The sequence below is a fragment of the Aspergillus karnatakaensis genome (genome assembly GCF_047715665.1).
Source record: "Aspergillus karnatakaensis strain CBS 102800 unplaced genomic scaffold BJY04scaffold_9, whole genome shotgun sequence".
Taxonomy (NCBI): Eukaryota; Fungi; Ascomycota; class Eurotiomycetes; order Eurotiales; family Aspergillaceae; genus Aspergillus; species Aspergillus karnatakaensis.
Genome location: NW_027395721.1, coordinates 139703 through 164098, shown reverse-complemented (window position 1 = coordinate 164098; position 24396 = coordinate 139703). Strand labels below are relative to the sequence as shown.

General features: G+C 51.5%; 10 protein-coding genes across 10 annotated transcripts; 6 read left to right on the top strand and 4 right to left on the bottom strand.

Moving 5' to 3' along the window:
- Positions 1-879: 879 nt before the first annotated feature.
- On the bottom strand, positions 880-1817 carry BJY04DRAFT_215081 (uncharacterized protein; the record flags this gene model as incomplete). The annotated part of the gene is made up of 3 exons (XM_073715406.1): positions 880-1315; positions 1383-1536; positions 1595-1817. 3 exons carry the CDS (start codon positions 1815-1817, stop codon positions 880-882), a joined length of 813 nt encoding a protein of 270 aa, XP_073574432.1.
- Positions 1818-2230: 413 nt separating this feature from the next.
- BJY04DRAFT_215080 (uncharacterized protein) lies at positions 2231-2816 on the bottom strand (the record flags this gene model as incomplete). Its single annotated transcript, XM_073715405.1, has 3 exons — positions 2231-2566; positions 2626-2683; positions 2737-2816. 3 exons carry the CDS (start codon positions 2814-2816, stop codon positions 2231-2233), a joined length of 474 nt encoding a protein of 157 aa, XP_073574431.1.
- Positions 2817-3112: 296 nt separating this feature from the next.
- BJY04DRAFT_232992 (ribosomal protein L10e/L16) lies at positions 3113-3905 on the top strand (the record flags this gene model as incomplete). The annotated part of the gene is made up of 3 exons (XM_073719855.1): positions 3113-3157; positions 3215-3390; positions 3452-3905. The coding sequence occupies 3 exons, from the start codon at positions 3113-3115 to the stop codon at positions 3903-3905; spliced, it is 675 nt and encodes a 224-aa protein (XP_073574430.1).
- Positions 3906-5707: 1802 nt separating this feature from the next.
- Positions 5708-8111, bottom strand: BJY04DRAFT_232991 (N,N-dimethylformamidase beta subunit family domain-containing protein; the record flags this gene model as incomplete). The annotated part of the gene is made up of 3 exons (XM_073719854.1): positions 5708-6370; positions 6438-7955; positions 8004-8111. The coding sequence occupies 3 exons, from the start codon at positions 8109-8111 to the stop codon at positions 5708-5710; spliced, it is 2289 nt and encodes a 762-aa protein (XP_073574429.1).
- A 615-nt stretch (positions 8112-8726) lies between these two features.
- Positions 8727-10888, top strand: BJY04DRAFT_232990 (putative MFS transporter; the record flags this gene model as incomplete). Its single annotated transcript, XM_073719853.1, has 7 exons — positions 8727-8917; positions 8964-9075; positions 9122-9217; positions 9265-9507; positions 9554-10071; positions 10141-10470; positions 10711-10888. 7 exons carry the CDS (start codon positions 8727-8729, stop codon positions 10886-10888), a joined length of 1668 nt encoding a protein of 555 aa, XP_073574428.1.
- An 870-nt stretch (positions 10889-11758) lies between these two features.
- On the top strand, positions 11759-12727 carry BJY04DRAFT_215075 (aminotransferase class IV; the record flags this gene model as incomplete). The annotated part of the gene is made up of 1 exon (XM_073715404.1): positions 11759-12727. One exon carries the CDS (start codon positions 11759-11761, stop codon positions 12725-12727), a length of 969 nt encoding a protein of 322 aa, XP_073574427.1.
- Positions 12728-13465: 738 nt separating this feature from the next.
- Positions 13466-14391, top strand: BJY04DRAFT_181614 (uncharacterized protein). Its single transcript, XM_073710216.1, has 2 exons — positions 13466-13523; positions 13575-14391. Exon 2 carries the CDS (start codon positions 13593-13595, stop codon positions 14175-14177), a length of 585 nt encoding a protein of 194 aa, XP_073574426.1. The 5' UTR covers positions 13466-13523; positions 13575-13592; the 3' UTR covers positions 14178-14391.
- A 659-nt stretch (positions 14392-15050) lies between these two features.
- Positions 15051-15374, top strand: BJY04DRAFT_215074 (uncharacterized protein; the record flags this gene model as incomplete). The annotated part of the gene is made up of 2 exons (XM_073715403.1): positions 15051-15079; positions 15152-15374. The coding sequence occupies 2 exons, from the start codon at positions 15051-15053 to the stop codon at positions 15372-15374; spliced, it is 252 nt and encodes an 83-aa protein (XP_073574425.1).
- A 5806-nt stretch (positions 15375-21180) lies between these two features.
- On the bottom strand, positions 21181-22166 carry BJY04DRAFT_215072 (uncharacterized protein; the record flags this gene model as incomplete). Its single annotated transcript, XM_073715402.1, has 2 exons — positions 21181-21670; positions 21745-22166. 2 exons carry the CDS (start codon positions 22164-22166, stop codon positions 21181-21183), a joined length of 912 nt encoding a protein of 303 aa, XP_073574424.1.
- Positions 22167-23261: 1095 nt separating this feature from the next.
- BJY04DRAFT_215071 (uncharacterized protein) lies at positions 23262-24118 on the top strand (the record flags this gene model as incomplete). The annotated part of the gene is made up of 4 exons (XM_073715401.1): positions 23262-23677; positions 23729-23786; positions 23876-24047; positions 24105-24118. 4 exons carry the CDS (start codon positions 23262-23264, stop codon positions 24116-24118), a joined length of 660 nt encoding a protein of 219 aa, XP_073574423.1.
- Positions 24119-24396: the final 278 nt, after the last annotated feature.

Genomic DNA, 24396 nt, shown 5'->3' with positions numbered 1-24396 from the left:
AAACACTCAAGGAAGGAAATGAGCCTTTCTATCCTGGAATTCCCAGGACATGATTCGACTACATGCAACTGCGTCGCTCTGATGTATTGTCTTGGACGCAACTCCATGAAGCTGTTGATGAACGATTCGACAATTGCGCGCGGTTCCTTATTGCCCGTGTAGCCATGATAGCTCTCTGCGAAGGGTTGCGTGGCGAGTTCACCCGCTGATTGCCCCGGCTCATCAAGCAAAACGAGAACTCGATTGCCCTCCGGAAACCGGCCCGATCGCAGCATTGCTTCGTATTCGGACGAGCAATCACGGAGCGAGTCGTGTACAGTCTCTTGCCCACGAGACTGGTCATGACTAGCAAGACTGAACGAGATAATGATGGTTCGAAGTAAGCGGGAGTGGTGCGAGAAATTCGATCCGAAGTATAGCGTGTTATCTAAAAGTATCGGAAAGCTCAGGGTGATACCCCCAAATACCCCTGCGTTTCGGCGTCTTCTATAGAAAGCCTTTAACCTGATTGCTACAGGTTCATTGTCTCCCACGATATCCGCATCTTTCCTTGCTGGTTCATATTTCGGTGAGGCGATGCGGTCTAAATCATCGAACAGACAACACTCGTTAGCTGTAGTGGAAGCATAAAGCTGGCGTAGACTACTTACTCCAGTGATGTCTCGGATATGTCGAAGTCTCGAGGAGACCTGCGGACTTGCTCCATACATGGATCTTGCCATAATGACCGTATGGCCATGGCCAGTCTCCTATCTAGAGGAGCAAAGTCCCCGAGCTCGTTGGTATAGTCCATCAGGTAAGTAAGATGGGCTCGATTAATAAAAATCTCTGGGCCGCTTTCCTTACAATCGAGAGCAGTCACAACTGCCCGGGTCTTGGTTATAATAAACCTGTAGACGGCGGTTTGTCGGAGAACGAGGTGAGGTCCACGACTACAGTCTTCGGTCCAAACTCACCAGTCATTGTCTGGAGAAGATTGGCCACGCTCCGAGCGTTACTGCCGGAGATTAATACACTCTGTGAGTATCGCGGTGTTTTGTCATTCGCGATAGGCCTCGGCGTACTATCACTTGGTCGACTACGCACAACCCTCTTCGTGAGACCACGAAAAAACCTCCCGTACACACTGGAGGCAAAAATCTCTCGATCAAAGGAGAAAGTGACCGACAGCTTGGACATGTTCTCCGTCATCTGCGTTGCGACAGAACTTGTATCGCGGTGGACCATCAAAGAAGCAGTATCGGCATTTATCTGGCGAAGGACTTTCCGGCTACTTGACCGAACAAGGAGGGCCTTCTGCTCAGCTCCGGTTTTACTATAGAGAACACAACACGTCAGATTCAAGAAGCCTTTTTGTCAAAGTAATAGAAGAAAGAACGAACCAGTTGCACGCCGTCAGAAGCAGTGTCAAAGCATTCGTTTGGTGCTCGAGCAGCTTCTGGACGTCATCGATGTTCTTCTTGCCAAACACCAACTTGAATTTGCTTTTGAAGTCGAGAGCTTGGTCCTGTTTCTGGTGTAGGCTATCTACCACATCTTGCAGTTTCGTGAGCAGGACAGTGCAGCAACTGATCGATGCGTCGAGATCCATGACGAGCTGATGATGCGAATCTCCAGTCTCGAGACTCATCCATTTCCTGGATCTTGGTCAAGGCAAGACGTAGGGCAGAGAGCTGGCTTGCGAGACTGAGGAATGTGAGGTCTGCGTCACTCCAGTCACTCTGCAAGTCGCGGATAGCGAGTAAAGTCTGGCTCACGATCTGGATGACATTTGCTAGCGCCCCAGCCGTACCGATAATCGATACGGGGTCGGCCATTCTGGAGTCAATATCACTTTGCCGGGAAGAGCCTGGAAGAGGGAGAATTATTTTTCAGGGATTTCAAATGATTGTGTGATTCGCGAGGCTGGGACGGTGCTCTCACCCTACAGCACCGCCTGATTCAGCCTCGTGCAGGGATTAATTTGGTCAAAGGTGGAATCCCTATCCCAACATTAGCAACAGCCCTCCAGTTATTGGCGGTTTGGCGGAATGGAGATGGAGATCAGAGGCATTTCAAACACGGACGTTATCATACACCGTTCATCTCTCCATTCTTACTGCCATGCCTCCACCAAATTCCCTAGTCTTCACGACCACTACACTGCCCCATTCCCCGCGACACGTGCAGCGCTTGCAACTTATATTACTTGGGGCGACGGACTTCATTGCTTCCAATGTTGAAGTCGAATTCAAACGCCGTCCCAAAAGGTCCCAAGAGGTTGAAGTTCTCGGCTGTTTTGCGAGAGGACTTCAGGCTTGTGGGAACCCCAGGTCAAGCCGGTGGCAGCCACATACATGGGCCTTCCAGGCAGAGTTGTGGTCTCAGCCAGGAAGGTCATGACACCGATATACAGACCCGAACCACCAATACCGCAAAGCACCCGTCCGACAATCAGAGTATCCATGTTGGGGGCAGCTCCACACGAGGCAGAGCCGACCTCGAAGATAACCACGCTGATGATGTATGTCCACTTGGTGTTGAACTGGAAGAAGAGCTTGCCCCAGAGAAGGCGGTGGCGGAGGCACTCATGGCCAGGTCAACGCTAATCCAGGCAAGGTTATGGCCGCCGTTAAACTCTCGGACGATGTCGGCCTGGATGTTGGCGGTGATGGTGCTGTCGAGGGCAAAGAGGAAGGTTGAGCTGAGAATGGATAGTACCGCAACAACCCATTTCCAGCCCTGGATTGCTCGGACTGGAGGCTCGTGTGCTGGAGATACTGTTGGTGCCTTTGCCTTTTCTGTGTCTCGACGGTGCTGCTGCTGCTGCTGTTCATGGCGGCGGTTAGAGTGGACGAAGATCTGTGCTCGGGAAATCTTGATCTGAATAATAAAAGTGGATTAATATATTGATACTCCTATCATTACCAAGCACGGATGAATCTTGGAGGGCGGATGAACAGATGGATGACTCTTCGGGGGTTGAAGTGCAGCGGATGGATTCCACCCCGGCTTCGGTTCCCGAAGATGGATGAATCAATCCACCTCCACCACCTACCGGCAGCCATTTATATCCCCCCCATCGCTCGTCAACAGAGGAAACTCAACATTATTCTTGGAAGAAAAAGACAAGATGGCCCGCCGACCAGCAAGATGCTACCGCTACTGCAAAAACAAGGTCAGTCCCCACCGCACCTTTTACAGGCAGAAAACCCTAACTCACCCCCAACACCAGCCATACCCCAAATCCCGCTTCAACCGCGGCGTTCCCGATGCCAAAATCCGCTTCTTCGATCTCGGCCGCAAGAAAGCCTCCGTCGACGACTTCCCCTGCTGCGTGCATCTCGTCTCAAATGAGTACGAGCAGCTCAGCTCCGAGGCCCTGGAAGCAGCGCGAGTTTGCGCGAACAAGTATGTTCTCCTTACACCCAAAATTGAACACCTGAGAGTATGAGGCTAATAGAAAGAATAGATATCTCGTCAAAACAGCCGGCAAAGAATCCTTCCACCTGCGCATCCGCGTGCACCCCTTCCACACCATCCGGATCAACAAAATGCTCTCTGTTGCTGGCGCCGACCGGCTCCAGACCGGCATGCGCGGGGCATGGGGCAAGCCTGCTGGTAAAGTCGCGCGGGTGAATGTCGGCCAGATCCTGATCTCTGTGCGGACGGTTGATCGACACAGGGGTACGGCGATTGAGGCGCTGCGGCGGTCGATGTATAAGTTTCCAGGTAGGCAGAAGGTGATCGTTAGTAAGAAGTGGGGGTTTACGGATCTGGCGCGGGAGGAGTTTGTGAGGTTGAAGGGGGAGGGTCTGGTGAGGGATGATGGGGCTTATGTGCAGTTTTGTCGGAGGAAGGGGGTTCTCGAGGAGAATGTGAGGCGGTTTCCCCTGGCTTATAGGGTGATGGAGCAGGATGCATAACTCGTAGGAATGAATGGAGTCTGTGGTTATTGGCTTGTGCTAGTAAGGGTTTAGTGGATACGGTTAAGTTAGAGGATGCGTGAGTGTCCTGATGAAGGGAAGACTCTTTGCTGAACGAATTACACCCAACCTGTTGGACGCTTCGAATTCACGCTCGCTCCGCTCCACTATCCGCTTCGCATATTCAAATCTCGCCAGCGTTATCAGCAGAATCCTCAGCATAAGCACCCTCCCCCTCGTCCCAGTCATCACAAAGATCCCATTTGAAAGGGCCGTAACCATGCAAGTCAACAAGATAGACTGACCGGACAGCGACAGCGAGCTCCTCCTGAGGCCAAAGACAGCTCGCCAACGCCCTCCTCAACTTCGGATATTGTTTGGTATTGCCACGCTGAACGTTAGAAAGGCCATCTGGTCGCTGCCCAATCACCAGTTTCAGCTTCAGATCCCGGATTTCCCCGAGTTTTGTGCTGCCGCATAGGCTCGAGAGCGAGCCGTTGTCTAGAGCGAGTTGAAGAGGCTCGTGCTCGCTTCCGAGGGTGAGGATCAACGTTTCAAGAGATGGGGAGATCGTGCCTTGTGCTTGTGGCTCGATCGCTTGGAGAAATGCGATGAAATCCAGCGTAGGCGCAAGGATGGTGGCTTCGCGGAGAGCCGGGAGCGAAACCAAGACCGAAGAGACCGCTTCCTCAGTGACAGCCCAGGCAAAGGATCCGTGACGGGCCATGTCAACGTGCAGCTCCTGCAGTGTCTCGCCATGTCTCGCGACGAGTGTCCGGAAATGGATATCCGCCAGAAACTGAGGCGCTAGAGGGCGGAGATGCCCAGCGCTGTCAGAGTCGCTGCGCGCCCAGTAGAAACTCTGCAAGGGGGGCGCGGTGGTGAGAAGGCTGGCGAGAGACTCTGTCCTTGGCATCTTGGGCTCTAGTGCGACGTTGTTCTCTACGCCCCTAAAGATGAGGTGTCGGAGGCTTGGGAGGTTTGCTTGAGAAAACACCGCTCCGGGGTCCAAGGCAGCAATACGAGGCCACAGGAGGCCTTGGAGGTGAAGTTCCTCGAGTAAGGGGAACGGCGAGGCAGGTTCGGGCCCAGGCTCGCGAGGGGCCAGTAGGTCCCAGGGAAAGTGGTGTGGCGAGGTCTGTATGACGAGAATCCTTAGATCGTGGAATCTTTGGAGTGCAGTGACCAACAAAGGGTCGGCTCCAGTGATGGCTACAGAGGATGTCCCGTCTATGGGGAAGTCCACCCACAGGCCGCGAAGACTGGCTGGGAGGCGAGAGAGGGTGTGGACGCAAGCCAGTGTGGCGCGCGTCTCCTCCCTAGGGGAGACTTTCTCGATAGAGACGGCGACATATCGCAGGTTGGATTGGTTCACGGGGCCTATTGCGTTGACGAAGCTGTCAAAGTTGTCGAGAAGTCCAGTGAAGTCAAAAAGGGACCGGCTGTAGAAAAGGCGAGCTGCAACTGTGTGGAGCTGACGTGAGGCCCTGCAGACGGAGAGGAGATCGCGGAGAAACTCAGGGCTGGCGCGCGGGGGCCATGAGTTAATGTAGATAGTTCTGATATTGGGTTGGGTGCTGAAAACTGGCGCTGGGAGTCCGAGAGTAAAGACGATGATGTCTTCTAGCAGGGATAATGGCAGAGATAGGAGCGACATGGCGGTTGAAAAGAGAGGGAGGGTGTCAGCCTGCACGAACCCCTCCATGCGGCTGACTGCATGCCAAGTGAACTACCTAGATAAATACAAATCCGCAGATCCAACTAGCCCAGTGAGGACTTATGAATGGACCTCACCTTCAACCCTACCATCCAGCACCCTCCACCCTCATCCTCTCCCCCCGCCTCAAAAACTCCCGAACCACATTCTCCGTCACCATTGCAATATCATTGCGATACCCATCCCACGCCAGCGAATTATTCCAGTTGATACTCCCAACACTAAACACCGCTCCTCCACCGACAGTCTCATAGTACACCATATCACTCCGCACAAGCTCCGAAGTCGACCCCAACGTCCCAATCATCGGGAATATCAACTCCTCATTAAACAGCATGAAATGGTCATCGTGCCGCTCGCTCTGAGCCAGCAGGATTGCACTAACGGGACTCCCGATGCCGATATCGAATCTGTCGAGTTCATCCCCTGACGCCCCGCCCGCTAGGCCCTTCGTACCGAGGAGCTGTTTAGAACTCTCCTCGAGACCGGCCCAGAACCAGGCTAGGGAGGGGTTATTGAGCGCTTCGGGGGTAGGGATGAATGGTCTCCCGTCGCCCTTTCCAGACGCGCAGCTGCCGATTCCGAAGAGCAGGTTTGGGGGTCTGCCGAGCGACCGCCAGAGCCCGCCTAGCTGGCCGGTTAGCGAGTGGATGCGTTCCCCGTGGGGGAGCTCGTGCGTGCGGGCGCCGACGTCCGCGCGGCGGACTTCCATTCTATGCGGGCGTTTGGGGTCTGTTACAGAGCGCCACTGTTTGTTAAAAGTATTAGATTACTTGGCGAAGGTGAGGTTAGAACAGGAAGAATAGGGGGCATACGTAGAAGCCATTTCCGCCCGTGTACATGATCGACCCGCCGCGTTTCGAGAATCCCTCGTAGGCGTCGAGGGTTTCCATCGAGGGGTACTCTGGGTGGGAGCCTGTTATGACGACGTCGTAGGTCGCTAGGGCTGCGGCGCCACGAAGATGCAGGTCGTGGTCTGTGAGGATGTCGTAGCCGTCACCGAGAAGACGTTCTAGGAATCCGACCATGATGAGATCAGCTGAGAACTCGCGAGGGCGCTGGAACCCCCAGTGGATGTAATCCGGGCGCATGTTCAGGATTGGACGCTTTGAGGTACTGTAGACCACGCCTGAGCCGTCGCTGTGAAGGTCGTAGATTGCCAGGCCGAGATCAGTGCGGCGCACCATCTTGTGGTAGTTGTCTGACTCGACGAGCTGCACGCCCTCCGGGAAGGAGATGTGGGTTGACTTTGTCTCGTCGTACATGTGCTCGTTTGCGTAGGCGAGGTAGGTCATTGTTGAGAAGATGAAGGCAACCTTCGCCTGCGGCCTGATGGTCTTCGGGCGGACGAAGAAGACAATTGAGTCTTGGAGGTCGGACTCGGTGTCCCAGACTTCGATGGCGTAGGCGCCAGACCGGAGGTCTGACGGGATTGTGATTGTGAAGTCGGTTTCCCATGCTGCGTCGTCGAGGTCGTCGTCGTGGAAGTGGATTGCCCCGAAGCCGTATTTGGCGTCTGTCCAGCTTACGCCGATGAGCTTGTGGTCGTAGTCGTGGCCTCGTACTGCGCGGGTTGGGGCGTTGATGAGGATTCCGTTCAGGCCGGATCCGGATACGTCGACGATCTCGTCTGTGCTGATGCCGATTGAGAAGTCGTATTTCGCGATATCCCATGTTCTTCGACCTAGTGCTTTGAAGGCAAGCGAGTCCACGCGGCCGTTGAAGAAGTGGACGGGGCGTTGAGAATTTGTGGTTGGATTGGCGGCATAGGTGGCAGCCACGAGAAGTGGTCGTCCGGAATCGAGCACAGTAACATCTTGCAAGATAGCCTTTACAGGGGTAGGCGAGGGTGTAATCTCATTATCCCAGGGGACATGTGTGACTTGTACCTCCACAGCCTTTGACTTGATGGTGAGTTTGGTATGGAACCATCGTTGACGGCGGATATCAAAGGCAACTCGAATCGTCTCTACGCCTGACTGTGTTCCAATCCACACAATGAGATCGTTCTGAGTGCCCAGTAAGACGGTAAGACCGGCGCACTTCTCTGCATCAAGGGTCGAAACAATAGCCTGCGGGTGCTGGGCGTCTAACAACCAAGGCTGGACGTAGAACGAGACCTCGAGACCATCAATTTTCTCAAGCAGCGGCTCTCTTGCCCACGACTCAACCAAGGCGTATGAACCTGGATGGGAGTACTGGAAACGACCTTCGAGGTCTCCTTTCGGGCCGTCGCTGATCACCTCTTTCTCGGGTGTCGGGGCGCCGGGCCAGTCGAGTCCTTGCAGTAGACGAACAAGTTGGTACTTGAGCTTTGGTTTAGTGGATGAAATCTGTGTAGATCAGTCAGTGTTGTTTGATTCAAGGGACTGTGCTTGTACCTTGACCTCGGCGGTATCTCCAGGCGAGACTACCCAAGGGTCGACATAACCGGTGATTTCTTCTTGGTCGACCTTAAAGTCAGGGCGCAGAGGATATTGATCAGTCATATCGTCGTCTAATGGCTGAAAATAAAGTAGAAAGTATGATGAGAGTAGCCAGTGGCAGATAATCTAATGTCATCCAATGTATATTAGAGGGTTTATATCACCAAGAATAAAGCAACAGCTACCGACATGAACCCCTCAATCCCGACCAAATAGCAACCCTGCACCTACGGAGGGTATTGAAGCATCTCCCAGATTGGAGATCGGAGAGCTACCTGGGTAGATTGGAAATTGGAGTACCCCGTAACTCTCGGCTTCGTTATGATTGAGCGCCACCGTCCGGGGTCTAACGGAAGCAGTAATTCAGCGAATGAGATTTCTCCCGAAGAAGCAGTGTAACCTTGCCACCTGCACTCAATGAAAGAAAGATTACAAGCTCGTCCCGGTGGCCCGAGTCCTCTGGAGTCTGTGCAGGATCCGGGGTACATGGGTTCATGCTTACCCCACCCGATGAGGATACTTGTGTCGGTTTTGATAGGTCGTGCTAGCATTCTTATCAGCGGCTGGTATGAAGGGATTGCAATATATAAGTATCTTGCTTCATTTTACCATGTACCTACCGAGGAACACTGCCATCCGATCACTATGACTATAACTCCTTCTCAACCCACCGTCGCCATGGACACCTTCGAGTCCACACCTGGCACTTTCCTCCTGATCGACTCTCAGAATGAGGTTCCAACAAAGCACGCTCGCGGCACCGGCACAGAGCAGGATATCGTTTTAGTCCCTGCCCCATCGTCGCACCCCGATGACCCGCTAAACTGGTCCCCTCGGCGTAAGAAGCTGTGCGCATTGTGCATGGCCGCGTAAGTATCACAGCTCATGTGTAACGTACCAGCTAACGATGCTTAGCTACGTGCTTGTAATTGGCTTCTGTTCATCGTCGCTGTACTCTGTACTCGACCCTCTCTCGAAAGCCACGGGGCTCAGCTACGGTGACCTTAATTCTGGAACTGGATACATGGTATGCTACCTCTGTTTCACTAGGCCATTCGGGACTAAATAGATAGTTTCTGCTCCTCGGCTGGGGCTGTCCGTTCTGGCAGGCGATTGCGGTGCAATATGGGAAGCGACCAGTCTATCTTATTACCCTTGCTGGGACCTTGGTGAGTTGATTATGAATCAAATCGGGTGGAAGTCTAACTGAGCTTAGGGAGTCATGGTGTGGCAACCCCATATCACATCAAACGGGCAATGGATCGCAGCAAAGATCCTTCAAGGTTTCCTGGGTGCGCCTATAGAATCCATCGCTGAAATCACGGTATCTGACGTCTTCTTCACTCATGAACGAGGGACGTATATGGCTCTGTATGCTTTGGCGCTGGGATACAGCAACGGCCTTGCCCCACTGACTACGGGATTCATCAACGATGGACAGGGATACCAGTGGGTGTTTGTGAGTCTCTCCCTCCGGTAGCGATCCTCTCTTGACCTTTGATTAGTACTGGTGCGCTATATTCTGCGGAATATGCTTCGTCCTCGTATTCTTCTGCATGGAGGAGACCAAGTTCAAGCGCGTGCCCTATCTCAACGAGGAAACGCCCTCCAATCCTCAGCCCACATCAAGCAAAACAAATAAAGAAAAACACACCAACAGCGAGCAGAAAGAGGACGCTTCAATCACAGCAGACCACCTCGAAGCCTCACCGACAAACGCGACCGGACACACAAGCAGGATCGACCCATCCATCCACAAGAAGTCCTTCTTCGCCAAACTCAAGCCCATAGAGAGCACAGGCTTCCATCAGAAAAATCACCTCCTCCGCCTCATGTTCGAACCATTCCAGCTCCTACGATTCCCCATTGTCGTCTACGCAGGCTTGCTCTACGGCTGCAACATCGTCTGGCTAACCGTCCTCAACGCAACAGAGTCAATGGTCCTCTCAAACCCACCCTACAACATGTCCACCTCCATGGTCGGACTCACCTTCATCGCACCTCTAATCGGCACCTCACTCGCGTACTCCTCCCACCCCCGTACCCCCCACCCCCTTAGACTTACCCTCATCTTAGCCTAACATGAATCCAGAGCCTGCTACACCGGCCTCTTCGGCGACCACTTCATCCTGCGCCTCTCCCGCCGCAACAACGGCTTCTTCCAAGCCGAGTACCGCCTGTGGCTGTTCATCCCGTCCCTAATCCTCATCCCCTTCGGGTGCATCCTCTTCGGCGTCGGCGCCTACCACGAAGTGCACTGGATGGCGATGGTCTTCGCCATGGGCGTGATCTCGTTTACGACGACAGCGGGGTCCCAGATGTCGATTGCTTACTGTGTGGATTGCTATCGGGATCTCGGCGGTGAGGCGCTTGCGGCTGTTATTGTGATCCGGAATTCAATGAGTTTTGGGATTGGGTATGGGTATGTATTTTCCTTTCTCTTTGTCTCTCGTTAGCTAGCTATGTATGGTGAGGTTGAGGTTGAGGTTGAGGTTGAAGTGCTGATTTGCGATGCGCTGGTAGGGTTACGCCGTGGGTTGTGAATCTGGGGTATCAGAATGCGTTTATTCTCGGTGCGTTTGCCGGGTTGGCGCATAATTTGACGATCTTTCCGGTTAGGTTGAGGTTGAGGTTGAAGTGCTGATTTGCGATGCGCTGGTAGGGTTACGCCGTGGGTTGTGAATCTGGGGTATCAGAATGCGTTTATTCTCGGTGCGTTTGCCGGGTTGGCGCATAATTTGACGATCTTTCCGGTTATCAAGTGGGGGATGTGGTTGAGGAGGAGGAGTGCGGGGAGGTATTGGAGGAAGGTTAAGGAGATTCCGGATGTTCATTCTTGATGCTTTTTCTAGCCGAGCTAACTGGAGGATTGAGAGGGTACGGTGGTTTGAATAGTTGTATGGCAATTTATGTGCGCAGTTCGAGATCTCTTATAACTGGGGTAGCTATAAGATGTCAAGATTTAGGAGTATAAGTAGGGTTATGTCTCTATTGTTCAGTAACAGTCGTATCCTTAGCTGCCATCTTAGAGGAGTAAAGCGGGGCTTATGCTTGTACGTCGAAGATGAATCTCATGAGAGTGGTCTGTCTCTAGGTAAATACATGACAGGTAGTGTTGATCTGCTGAGATACTGTGACATTGTCCCGTATGGTTTGTTGGATCAATTAATTTGCACGGTCCAAAGCTGTTAGTCAGCCTGACGTATCTCTTTGAGTATGTCTAGGTCTTCCATTTTTGTTCTTGGGGGTTGTATGAAATGTAGTGGTTCCCGATATATATTTGGGTTAGGGCTCAAGTCAGTGATAGTGAACCGAGGTACCAAACTATGTCTTGCGTTCGTTTCCTTTGTCAACTCAACGTCATTAATCCAGATCTGTCGATGATTTTCATTCGACGGTAAGCTGGATTCCCAGGAAAGCATGTGTGTGGCAAACCCTGGATCTCCTCATTGGGAATCTCCCAATCGGGCGATGTGCAGCTGCAGCTCCTCGGGGCAGGCCGTATCACCAAGCCAACACACCTGTACCCCCAGCACACAACCCAACGCTACAGGTCTATAGTATACTTAAACAGCCCAGAGCTAAGGACCTCCGTCAGACAACTGCCACATTAACCAACCAATCACACCCACCTCCAAATCGCAACCTCTCTACCAAACTACATCCACCAACTCCAACCCTCAACAACCCCATTCCCAACCACGCCCAAAATGACAACAATGCAGAAAATCTTCTCCGGCTACAACGCCCGCCTAGTCACCCTCTCCCATTCCACATCCACAAGTCCCTACGCCAACGGCATCGCCTGGGTCGAAGGCCACTACGTCCCCCTCTCCGAAGCCCGCATCCCCCTGCTCGACCAAGGCTTCATGCACAGCGACCTAACCTACGACGTCCCCAGCGTCTGGGACGGGCGGTTCTTCCGACTAAACGACCACCTCGACCGGCTCGAAGCAAGCTGCCACAAGCTGCGTCTACGTTTGCCTCTGCCCCGTGCTGAAGTTGAGCGGATCCTAGTTGATATGGTCGCGAAGTCAGGAATCCGGGACGCATTCGTGGAGCTGATCGTCACGCGCGGATTAAAGGGGGTTCGGGGAGCGAAACCAGGCGATCTGGACACGAATAACTTGTATATGTTCGTTCAACCGTACGTGTGGGTCATGGAACCTGAAGAGCAACCGATCGGCGGAAAGGCGATAGTCGCGCGGACGGTCCGGCGGATCTCACCTGGCTCGATCGATCCAACGATTAAGAATCTCCAGTGGGGGGATCTAACCCGGGGCCTATTCGAAGCTGCGGATCGAGGAGCCACGTATCCGTTCTTGACGGACGGGGACGCGCATATCACCGAGGGGTCGGGGTTTAATATCTGTTTTATCAAGGATGGGGTGCTGTATACGCCTGATCGCGGGGTTTTGCAGGGGGTTACGAGGAAGAGTGTGATTCACGTTGCGAGAAAGGCGGGGATTGAAGTGAGGGTTGAGTTTGTGCCTGTTGAGATGGCGTATACGGCGGATGAGATTCTCATGTGTACGACTGCCGGGGGGATAATGCCGATTACGACTTTAGATGATAAACCTGTTGGGGATGGGAAGGTTGGGCTGCTCACGAAGAAGATCTGGGATGGGTATTGGGCGATGCATTATGATGAGAGGTTTAGTTTTGTGGTTCAGTATTAGGGGGTGGTGTTGTAAGCTGTGCCTAGCACGTTTTGAAACATTCTACAAGACGTGCACCAGGTCTACCACCCTAGAAAGTACATACAGAAAATATAATACGTATCTATTGCGTTCTACTGTTCTCACATATCGTCGAGAGCAATCGTATCTCCTCAACACGGAGCAGAAAAAGGGCAAACGCGATCCAACCAGCGGAGTAAACAACAACGATCGTGTATGGGCTCGCTCAAGTACTGTTATTACTCGATGAAATCATGCTCGATAACCGTGTCTACCCGTAGGTGGAATGAGGCGTCACCCAAAATGACTGTACAGAATAGACATCTATTGGTCGCCTCGGACATATTGGAGAAGGTTAGAGCCTCAGTCATGGGGTGCATTCGAAAACGTCCGCAATCACTCTTCTCAGAGGGAGGGGCTCTGGTCCACGTCACTGTGCAGCTCAATCCTGGATAGCCTATAATAGAAGCGCGTACGCGCAAAGAGCAGCGCGTCGCTCATCGAAACCAATAGAATCAGGACTGATTGGCTGGCGTGCAGTGACCACCACACTCGAGCTGAAAACCAAAAGCGTTGGCCATGGCCCCGCGGGGTAAGACATCGAGTTCGTTGTCCTTCGCCCATATCCCCTCGATTCATCGAACCAATTAGAACCAGATTGGGCAGGCTGGCTGAAGGCACAGCCCCAAAGCCGTGGAAGTTATAAATACTACGGTTGTTGGCTCTCTCTCTCTTACTCTTCAATCCACACGAGCTTTTTCCTTTAACACTACGCACTTCATTCTTTAATATTGCTGTGAGACCAATCCCCCCACTTCTGGTTTGGGTCTAGCCCTAACGTATACAGATATCGATACCGTAAGCGATGGCGGAGACGGAAATCGTTTTTCTCTGTTTTCAGGTTGTCCACTGCGCGATCTCATGTGTATCAGGATTCCCGGAGACGTTTTGTACTTGCAGGGATTACATGCGGGAGGGGGCAGATTTGCAGAAGGGCTTGGGCTCCGTGAAAGTGAGATGGCAAGGATTGCAAGAGCGCTTGCAAAAGATAGGGGGCGGCTCAGATAATCTCTCGGAACAGTATGGGGAGGCAGCGCAGGCCCTGTATTTACGGCTCAGACAGGAAAGTCTCGAATTCGAGCGAGTCCTTAGTCAAATGGATGCAAGTTCTTCACAAAAGAAGCAGCAGCCTGTCCGATTCTTTATTCGTCGTGTATGGTATGCGTTGAGAGCGCACTGGATGGATCGTCAGTTGGATAGGTCTGAAAAGAGACTCGATCGCCTGGAGGGTGTCTGTGTTCTTGAAGGTATTATTCTGGTATTCTTTACGTGGCTGGTGCTTGCTTTCTTGAGGGATGGGTGGATGGCTAAACGGGAGTGCGGGTTTCAGGTTCAGACGTGGCTGGGATTGTTTAAGGAACTCGACATTCGGTGGGTAAATAAGCCTTGATAGTACACAGGTAAGTCCTTCAATCTGGAAATGAGGCGTGAGGGGAGCTGTGGGTGACCGGGGGTGGTGCAGGTGGAATCGGCGGATGGGATATGGCTGCGATCAGGAGAGTCATTGGCGGAGTGGCTCGTTATTGTTAGTTGATGAATGATGACATGTTTTACAACCTGTTATTTTGAAGTTTCTTTACCTGTTGTCAGTTTGTTGGTTTTGTTGATGAGATGAGGGCTGTTATGTGTTTGCACGAGACTGTATGGATGAAGTGAGATTGGTTCTGAGCTTATGTTATGAGATATTCTATGCCAAGCAGATCTGTTGCACCTTAGGAAAGGCTTTAGGAATAAGTTGAGGTATAGATTAGTAGCTGCCTTTTGACGTCTCAAGCCGCCTCTCTACTTTGAGTATGCAGAGTGGGACGATTACCACTCTCTGAGACTACACATGGTGATGCCAACTCAGAGCGTGCTCTTGTTGGGAGATCACTAATATCAGATATATTCCCCGGCAGAACAACAGCAGCCCATCACCAAGGTTGGCCAGATATACGAGCGGTGGTACACCACATATTTGTCCATGATCTACTGACTGGAAGATCACGTCGACGGCAAGTGGAACTCAGCATCATTATTGAGACTACAAATAAACAGACACGGTCTCTTACGCGTAAGTCAGGCCCCGATGGATGCCCATAACCTGACTGTTTGCAGGGTTCCGCCGCCATAAGTCCTCTCGGCGAAGCTCATCGACTTCATCTCTCTTTCACCACCTGCAAACGAGTTGTCGAGTCAATATTCCCAGGAAGCTGTGCATCCAAAACCAATTTCAAGAAGGTCAAGGACAATACCTACTCCTCCGGGCTATCTCCACCCCACCATGGCGCAAGTCCCAGAGCGCATCACCAGGTACGCTGTCCTTCCACAGAAAAACAGAATAAGAGGAACTTACCAACCGCTGACCTTCGCCATTATCTGTAGTTATAATCAGTTCACCACTAATGTCTTGAACTCCACCAAGCCCGTTTTTCTCTTCATACTACCAGACTTTTACGAAGATTTTTCTCCCAATGTTCGCCGGTTCGCAGAGACGCACCCTCAGTGGAACATATACGGTATCAAGCGCCGAAGCTTTGACCACCCCAAGGAATATGATGCGATTATTACGAAATATAGGCTGCGTTCGGAGGCGGAGCTTATGTAGTGGAAAGATACCAATGAAGTCGTTCAGCTTTCAAGGAGCGAGATTTCTGAACTTTTCATGGAAATGGGGTTATAAAGGAGCGGACCTTAAGCTCTTCTCTTCTCGCTATTGGAGCGAAGGGTATTTCATGTGCTGCTTAGACTAAGAAATAAAGAGCAAAAAAAAAATTGAAAACATAACATTCTAGGAGACGCACGATAGAGTAAAACATAGCTGCCTATGTCGATGTAATTAGGTACAGTTCTAGGGCCTCATCATAGAGGAATCGCGCGCTGTAAAGACCTGTTGACTTCACAAGGCTTCTTGATCTCACCTGGGGTCTGTACAACTGCGCCAATGGCAGTGGCTTCTCACTCACTTCGTGCTCCTTTAGCCCTGCCTATTTTTATTATTATAAAGTTACATTCCCTGACCTGATATCTAGTCTTTCCATCTATAGCCTGGAGATGCGCCCTACCTCGAGATCCGAGAATATAACTGTCATGGCTTCAAACGGGCAAGACAGGCAAAAATCCTTGAATAACCGAGGTATCTAGTTAGGTACTAGTTCCTGATTCCTCTTAGTGAAGGCCCTAAAGATGCCGATATATCTCGATCGCAGGCCTTAGAAACTATTACCCCACAACCTCAACGACCGGAGGTAGCAGATCCCGGAGATATCGAATCGACCTTGAACTAAAGAACGCAAAAGCTAAAGTTACAGTCGGATAAGAAAGAGAGCGAATGGTATCCTAGCTCATTGGCTGTATCAATTCAACATAATTACCTTGGGGCGGTGGTGCGGTATTAGTGGCCCACCTGCACAACGACGAATGCACCCCGACAAGAAACCCATTGCCGCATTTTCAACCGATGAGTCACTCCAGGGTCAAGTAGCACTAGCTTACAAAGCCAGTCTTGTGGACTTTGCAAGCGTCGCTGTCCTTGACGGGGTAGTATACATGCACGTTCGGATGATGCCATTTCTGTTGGAGATGGGCCTGAGTTAGGGTACAATATTCTATATCAAACACAAAACAAAAAAATGAAAGATAGGTAAGATTGCAGGCAGCCTCAGTGGGAGCTAACGTGATTTACTGGCCGGGCCCTCACCTGTTACCAACATTTATATAATTTCTTCTGATAGATTGATAATTGGAATCCATACCCCCTGGCTAGGAAATACCAAGTTTTATTATAAAGTATACCGAGCCTTCTGATACTGCTTCTCTACGTAGATTACGCGGAGCCCTCGAGGTCCTGGACTCAGCAACAAACATCTTGGCAATCTAGATTATGCTCCCACCTCCGCGACGGTGACAACCACCGTGCTCTCGGCCCTTACCCTTCGCCTACCACGCGTCAATTCCAGAATCGCAAAGGACATCTCAACATAGTAAACCGACCGGGTACTTGATGGATAACCTCATTGCTTTGGCTTTGTAGACTGGGGCGGGCTCGTTCATGTGAATCAAGTCCCAGATGTTGGTGATGCTAAGATGTGGTGCAGAGCGGCTACCGGGATTTATTTAAAAAGCGTCACGTATGGAAGAGAATGAAAACCGTACCCTGACCCATAGGATCCGGTTATGCGGAAGGGCTTTCCTGCGTAGTTGGTGTTAGAGTGACCAGGTTGTGAATGACAACGATTCCAAACCTGGTGGCACATCCGGTGGAATGATCGGCATATCCATCAGCCCATATTGATACCACGAAGCAACTCAAAGATTTCTGGCGGCTCGGGCTGTCATATGTTGATTTCCTGAGAATACAGGATAGCCCCGGGCCTCGAGGTCAGCCGACAGCTGACCATATCTCTAGCTTGCGCGGCGCCTATTGTGAATCCACCACCGCAGTGGGCCGCTGCAATTCTGCGACTCACAAAGCTGTTATACCACCATGGCTCGCTGCGCTGCCTATAATGGCCCCGTGCTCCAGCAAGAGCTGCACTGTTTCTGCGTTCCCGGCCCGGAAGGCCATGTCCAGCACAGTTTTCCCATTCTTGTTTCGTGTATCGACATTGGCTCCACGTTGTAGGAAGACTTCCACAACTCTTCCATCAGTACTATAATAGCCTGCCTGGTGGAGGTGCAATGCAGTGTCCCCATCGGTATTTTGTTTATCAACCCTAGCTCCGTACTGGAGTAAGAGTTGCACATTCTCCTCGCAGTTGTAATAGGCTGCCACGTGCAATGCAGTGTTCCCGTCTTTGTTTTGTTTGTCGACTCTGGCTCCGTGTCTTAGGAGGAGTTGCACAATCTCTCCACGCCTAGCCTGGGCTGCCGTGTGCAGTGCAGTGTCGCCATATATATCTTGTTCATTAACCCTGGCTCCATGATCCAGTAGGAGTTGGATGACCCCCTTATGGCTAGTGCAGGCTGCCATGTGCAGTGCAGTCTGTCTGTGAATGTTTTGTTCACTGACTCCGGCTCCGTGCTCCAGCAAGAGTTGCACAATCCCCTCGTGGCTGGTATGGGCAGCCACGTGTAGTGCAGTATCCCCATCTGTATTTTGTTGATTGACTTTAGGCCTATACCGTAGTAAGGGTTGCGTATTCTCCTCCTGGATAGTATAGGGTGCCACGAGCTGTGCAGTGTCCTCATAAGTCTGTTGAGCATTTACATCTGCCCCGTATTCCAGCAAGAGCTCCACAGCATCGGTGCAGCCACGTTTAGCTGCTTGGTAGAGAGCTCTCTTCTCACGGTTGTTGGTAATGTTCGGGTCAGCACCCTGATGCAACAGCAGTTTTACAACGGCTGCACTGACGGGGTCTGCCTTGGTGGCCCTGTACAGTGCCGAGCATCCTGTGATGTCCAGTGCGTTTATTTCGACCTTGTGGTCAAGTAACAGCTGGACCATGTTCTCATCTCGGTTGAACGCTGCGTAGTGCAGTCCTGTTCTACCCGACCATTTTTCTGTTTTGTTCACCTTGGCGCCCTTTGCAAGAAGCAGCTGTACGGTCTCATTCTGTTGCCGGCTGACTGCCCGACATAATGCCGTGGACCCGACCCCATTCCAGCCATCGAGAGTAGCTCCGTGTGCTAGCAGCCACAATGCGGCTTTCCCGTGCCCATTGCCGGACGCAATAATCAACATCTCTTGGGGATCGTATATATCAAATTTGACATCCTGATCAAGTAGAAACTCAACTAGGCCCGTATTCTCACTTTCCACGGCCCGTGCGAGTGTCTTTGAGAAGGCCACAGGACCAAATTTCTCTCCGTAAGGGAGCAGTAGTCTGACCACCCTTTCGTTACCTGCGAAACATGCCCTTTCCAGGGCGGCGATATAATTATCTTGATTGGCAGCTGCTCCGTTGTCAAGCAGTAACTGCACTGTCTCTATGCGGTTTCTTTTGGATGCTGCAGAAAGCGCATTCAGTCCACACAATGAGGTTACATGAATATCAGCGCCACGTGCAATGAGATACTTGACAATATCATAATTCCCGGCACTGGCAGCACAATTTATAGCCGTTTGCCCAGATCTATCCCTTCTGTTCACCTCGGCGATTGAGAGGCAGAATCTCCACTTGTGACATAATTTCCTAACCCACGGCAGAATCCCGAGCAGGCACGCCATATGCAATGCTGGTAGCTCCTTAGGCCAGTAATGGGTTGCATAAAATTCAGATCGACAGGATAGCCACCAGTTCTGTCGCATACAAGAGTTGCTCTTAAAAAAGCTCCTTGCTGACTCCAGAAGGTGTGCCGCCAGTCCCCCGGATGATTTCGCGTGTTGTGCCCAGTGCAGGGCTGCATAATCTAACAGTGGACACTCGGGCCACTTTGAAGATCGAAGACTCACTATACCATGCTTCAATCCACTGCTTGAAATAGTGTCAAGACAGATCCGAGCTATGTTGAAGTGTGCTTTCTCGACGTCCACCCAGAACTCACTCAGCTCTGAGTGGCTGCTTAAGTGCGCCCCTAATAGATAGTCGCGGACAGATTGGTGAACAAGCAGGACCCTGTTGCCTTGCACTTCTAACAATGGTTTGCACAAAGCTACCCGGTCGAATACGGCCTGATCTGCACTCAGGAAATGCGAAGACGTGATGCCAACAGCCGCAGCCAGCTCCTGCAGCCGCAGAGGCCGCGAAGCCATGGTAACCCAACGCAGGATCGCGGAGCTTATAGTCCTGTCACTTTTCTCGATTTGAACCAACATATGTGCGTAGAGCTCCGGAAGGCCCTTTGGTAGCACTTCAAGAGCCTCTAGCACCTGCGTGCAAGTTTGCTTCTTCAAGAGCTCGTGGACAACAAATCCAATCCACAAGAATGTTCCCTCTGATCTCCCCGCGAGGGTGTCACGCACAATCTGACGAATGCTATCGTCGAACCCATCTATTCTAGACAGCTCACGGATGCGGACTGTGATGAAGATATTGAGGTCTTCCGCGATTGATGAATTATTGTCCGGATCCAGCCTTATTCGCATACAACCGTGCAAGCCGATGATATCCCGGCTAATGATAACTAGCTTCAATCTTATGCCTGGCCGTTGCGACTCTTTTAGAGAGAACATCTCGACAAGTCTTGGCACTAATCCACCCAAGCTATCCTTCACGCACTCGTCAAGTCCATCAACCACACATAGCACGGGTCCGCTATTCAGTTTGAGAATGAGATCTCGGAAGATGACCCAAAGAGTCTCGAATGATGCCACTGTTTGTCCCTTCCTGTCTCCGCTTTCAAAATGTCGAAATACCTTATCGGCCAGAGTTGGGCGATGTGAGATGAGCTGCCATATAAGGCTGCGCAGGATCGTGAGCGGAGTGTTACACTTCTCGTCCTGACGATTGCAGAAATAGAACAACAATAGCCCTTCATTTGTGGCTTCCACAAGGCGCCCCAGCTCCTCCGTCAAGAAGATGGAGAGCATGGTTTTGCCTTTTCCAGGACTCCCTGAAATCCACAACAGCCCCGACTCGCCACTTAGCCAGGTTTGGTATACGGGATTGCGTGTGATCCAATCGCATGTTCCATCAACTCTGCGGCCCTTTGTGCTAATGAGCCGCTCACGGTCAATGTGTGGATCGGTAAGGAATAGGGCGTCTCGACAGGCGCTAGCTTTTGTCTCGTAGTCCTCTGGGCTTTTGTTAGTGACACTGGGAAGAAGTTGGAGACACAAAGGAGAACTAGGTATCTAACTGACCTCGGCGGTCTTCAGGAACACCAACATACATCCTCCCGAGATTGACTGTCGCAAAGGCGTTGGAGCCATTGTCTGCGCTTACCCCGGTAATATGCACTTCGCGGGGAAGCTGGGTCGGTGACGGGGATGTATTCGTGCTAGACATGGCGGAAACGGTGAGTACAATGGCCAAGTACGATGGGTTGAATGAAGACTCTTGGAGCAGTTCATGAATAGAAGAGAGAGAGAAAGAACAGGCTTGTGAAGTGTCGTAAGATCAGGTATAAGAAGAGCAAGGTCGAGTTTCGCGCCTCCCTTGGCTGCACCTTCGTTTGCTATCGAAATCACTGGCAACCGCATACACAGCGAAGGATTGCTCTCAGAATGAGACCTCCCTTCCCTGATTCTAGTCTGTTATCCTGTGGTTGTACTGCCTTATTCCCAAACTGAAACTCGAGATGATAGACCTCGTTTCACGAGCCGCCAGCCTTGCAGACCCCAGCATTCCTACAGATTACTCGCCACGATCAATAGCTCATATTACGCGCCCTCGGATGTAAGATTACCGATCTACTGTTGGGCGAACCAGGAGGTGAGCTGTTGTCAAGATACATTCTTAATGAAACGAAGTTCCTGAAAACGAAACAAGAAACACGAAAAGAGGAAACAAAACGTCCGCTGTATTTCAGCGCTATTTTCTACGATCGTTTGAAGCTTGCCGCCCAAAGTTTCCAAAGTCAAAATCCTTAACCACTCCCGCGGCTGCAACGCTCCAGTTACAAGCAGTTATATCAGATATATCCTGGTCAATGTTGTAACTCTGGGCCTCGGTGTTCATGAAGCCCGCCAAAGCAGCACTGTTATTCGTCGCTTTTACCCCCCGGATCTTCTGGCCGGTACGCTGGCGAACGGTGCTGGAGAGCTCCGCATCAAATGCCTGCCGCCTCGCATCGTTGGCCGCTTGCTGTTGCCGCAAATCCTCAAGTAACTCTTGCCAGTTACATTGTCTTTCTTCATCACCGTATTTGAAATTTAGCAGGGAAAGCTGCTTCTGGTCGTCCTCAAGCTCCGTCACACGGCTGTCCACGCGCGATAGCTCCTTTCGGAGGCCAAGTTTGTTTTGCTTTAGTAGCATATCTTTTATGTCAGCCACTACGTTGCCGTGTTGAGTAGTTCGGATGCTTCAAGGCGTGTCAGCCATTATTCCCTTTCTGAAGGGAAAGAAAAAAGTGAACCGCAGAGCCAAAGAACGTACTATGTTGCCGTCAATAATGCGACACTGATCGTCATCTTGTAGTCATTAAGACGACCCCGGAACGCCTTGATCTTCTCCAGGCCAAACAGAGCAACCTTCCATCTGTCCGCCCAGAAGGCCTTATCCTCAGAAGAGCGTTTCATCCATCTCGCGAGGACAGTCTGGAAGCGCTTGCATGCGGCATCGCAGTCTTCCACACTGCGCTTGGCAACGTCGTTGAGAACCAAGCAGGTGTCGTCCTTTAGGGCGTTGTGCAGTTTTTTAAGTATGGACTCCACGGAATGAAGGTCCGTTTGGACGTTCTTGATCATCTCGGGGGAGCCTTTGATGTTGTCGATGGTGTTGTAGAGGAACTGGACACTCTGGATGGCCGCGGCTGCAAGGCCCACCACTGAGGCGGCGGCACTGAGTCCTTCTGCCATGGATAGAGACGATTTCTGGAGTCTGTTTGTGTGTCAAAAGCCCCTCGAAGCGGAGGTTTCATCAATGATAAAGACAAACGGTCGAAACCAGGCCGATACAGGCAGAAACAGGCCACACAGATGAGCGGAGGCTATTGCTGCAACCAAGGCTGACTCTCGTCTCGAGGCTTACCATCTACGCGAGGCTACTCTTCAGCCTTGTCTTGGCCCCTTAGACCCCATGATGTCTCTGCGAGAGCCCGCTGCTTTTTCCTCCGATAAAATGGACTAACACACTTAACAGTCTGGTGACTACGCCTGTGCTATGGTGAGTACTTGAGCAAGGCTGTCGAGCCATGGATATAGGCAGGCTCCTACCAACGTTGCGATATGCCACAGCCATGTTCATAGAGCCCCAGCATAAAGGGTTCCTCCCTCCGGATGGTACTCGTACCATGGGAACGTGTCAAGGTTTACTGATCGCTCCGTAACCTGCTTTCAATATTCCACAGCATCAAAATGCGAGACTATACCGCTATCATCTTCTTCGTGCTTCAGAATTCCGTGGTCCTGGTACGCGTCAGCCTTGTCTTCGCCCTTTCGCAGCCTCGCCAATAGAACAGCCACGAGTCGGGACTGCGCTTTGATAGGACGCGTATATGCAGACCCCACCACATAGACAAGCGGTGCCCTCGCAGCAATACCTGGTCGTCGTTGTGGATTCCACATAGTCACCCGATCGGGAGCTATCGAGGCACTGCGGATGACAAGGCCACCCAGGCTGGCTATGATAAAGAGTGCATGCTAAAACACCACGAGCGTGATCTTTTCCTTCCTAAAGCCACCGCATCTCTGAGCATGTCTTACAGTCCGCCGACCTGACGCAAATCAGCTCTGGACAACGCAAGGACACATAGGTCTGTCCTACTCTCTGCTTACCTCTACGACACTGAGGATAGTGCTGCATGAATTGTGTAACTCGATTCCTAAATGAGGAAACCAAGCGCAATTTTGCTGCCCCCCAACGCAGCTTCCTTATACCGGACCACGAGCCCAGGCTCTCTTCAGAGCCTTGAATGGATTTCTTCGACCCAGCACCTCATTCCAATTTCCAGGATGGTTGAACCAATTGGTCTCATCGGCACACTAGTCGCCATAGTGCAGCTGTCGGGTAAGGTAGTATCCATCTGCTGCGCCTACCGCATGGGTGTCCGGGACGCGCCGCAGGAGATCTCACGAATCCTTGACGAAGTTACGAGTGTCGGAAGCGTGGCCCAACAGCTAGTTAAAATTGCCGAGACCGACAAGGGCTCTGACTTCCCGTCTCTGAACGAGATGCAGAAGACCGATGGGCCGTTACGAAAATGCTTGGTCGAGCTGCAGGATTTAAAGGCATGGTTGAAGATTGGAAAATCCGCGAAAGCAAGGAGCAACCTGCTGTGGCCTTTGAGTCGGGGAGATGCAGAAAGGAAACTACAGGCCATTGCGTCGATTAAAAATACGCTCCAACTTGCCCTGGCCGCTGATAATGCGTATGTTTATGGTGTTGTAGCGGCAGTATATCTTGCTAAAATCATTTATAGGAGCCAAATGGTCGACGTTTTGGCATGCACTCGGGTGATCCCAAGCCTCGAGAAAAATGTGATGCATTTGGCGGCGACGTGGAATAATTCATCCAGACGTATATACCCCGTGGAGAGCGGGAATAGCTAGCTGACTTTCCTTCGCAGATCAAAATTCTGCACCATCTCCAGACTTTGATTGGCGAGCTAGACCAAACAGCGAAAACTGAGCGGGAATGCGCAAAGATGGCACCAGGTACAGGGGACTGGTTGCTCAATTCGACGAAGTATATTGAGTGGAAGCAAGGAAATGGAAAGTTGCTCTGGGTTCAGGGACCTGGTACGTTGTCTACAACACTCCCGGTGTACTGAGTGTCTGGTGCTAACTAGCTTCCAGCTGGGTGTGGTTAAACTGTTCTGTGGTAGGTCACTGGTGCTTGATATTCCAACGTTATGTATCGAGCGAGCCTGATCAGCGTACCGTGTCAGTTCGAGAATAATTCGAGATCTTCACCAATACTGCAATACTCAGCAAGACAGAAGACTGTGCTACCTATATATTGATGGATCGGATGGATGACGTATCAGTCTAGAAGTCGTGTATCGGATCTTCGTGAAACAGCTTATTGAACAGGGTATTCAGACCCCCCCCCAACCTGATGACTTGGTTCAACCAGATGCAATGGGAC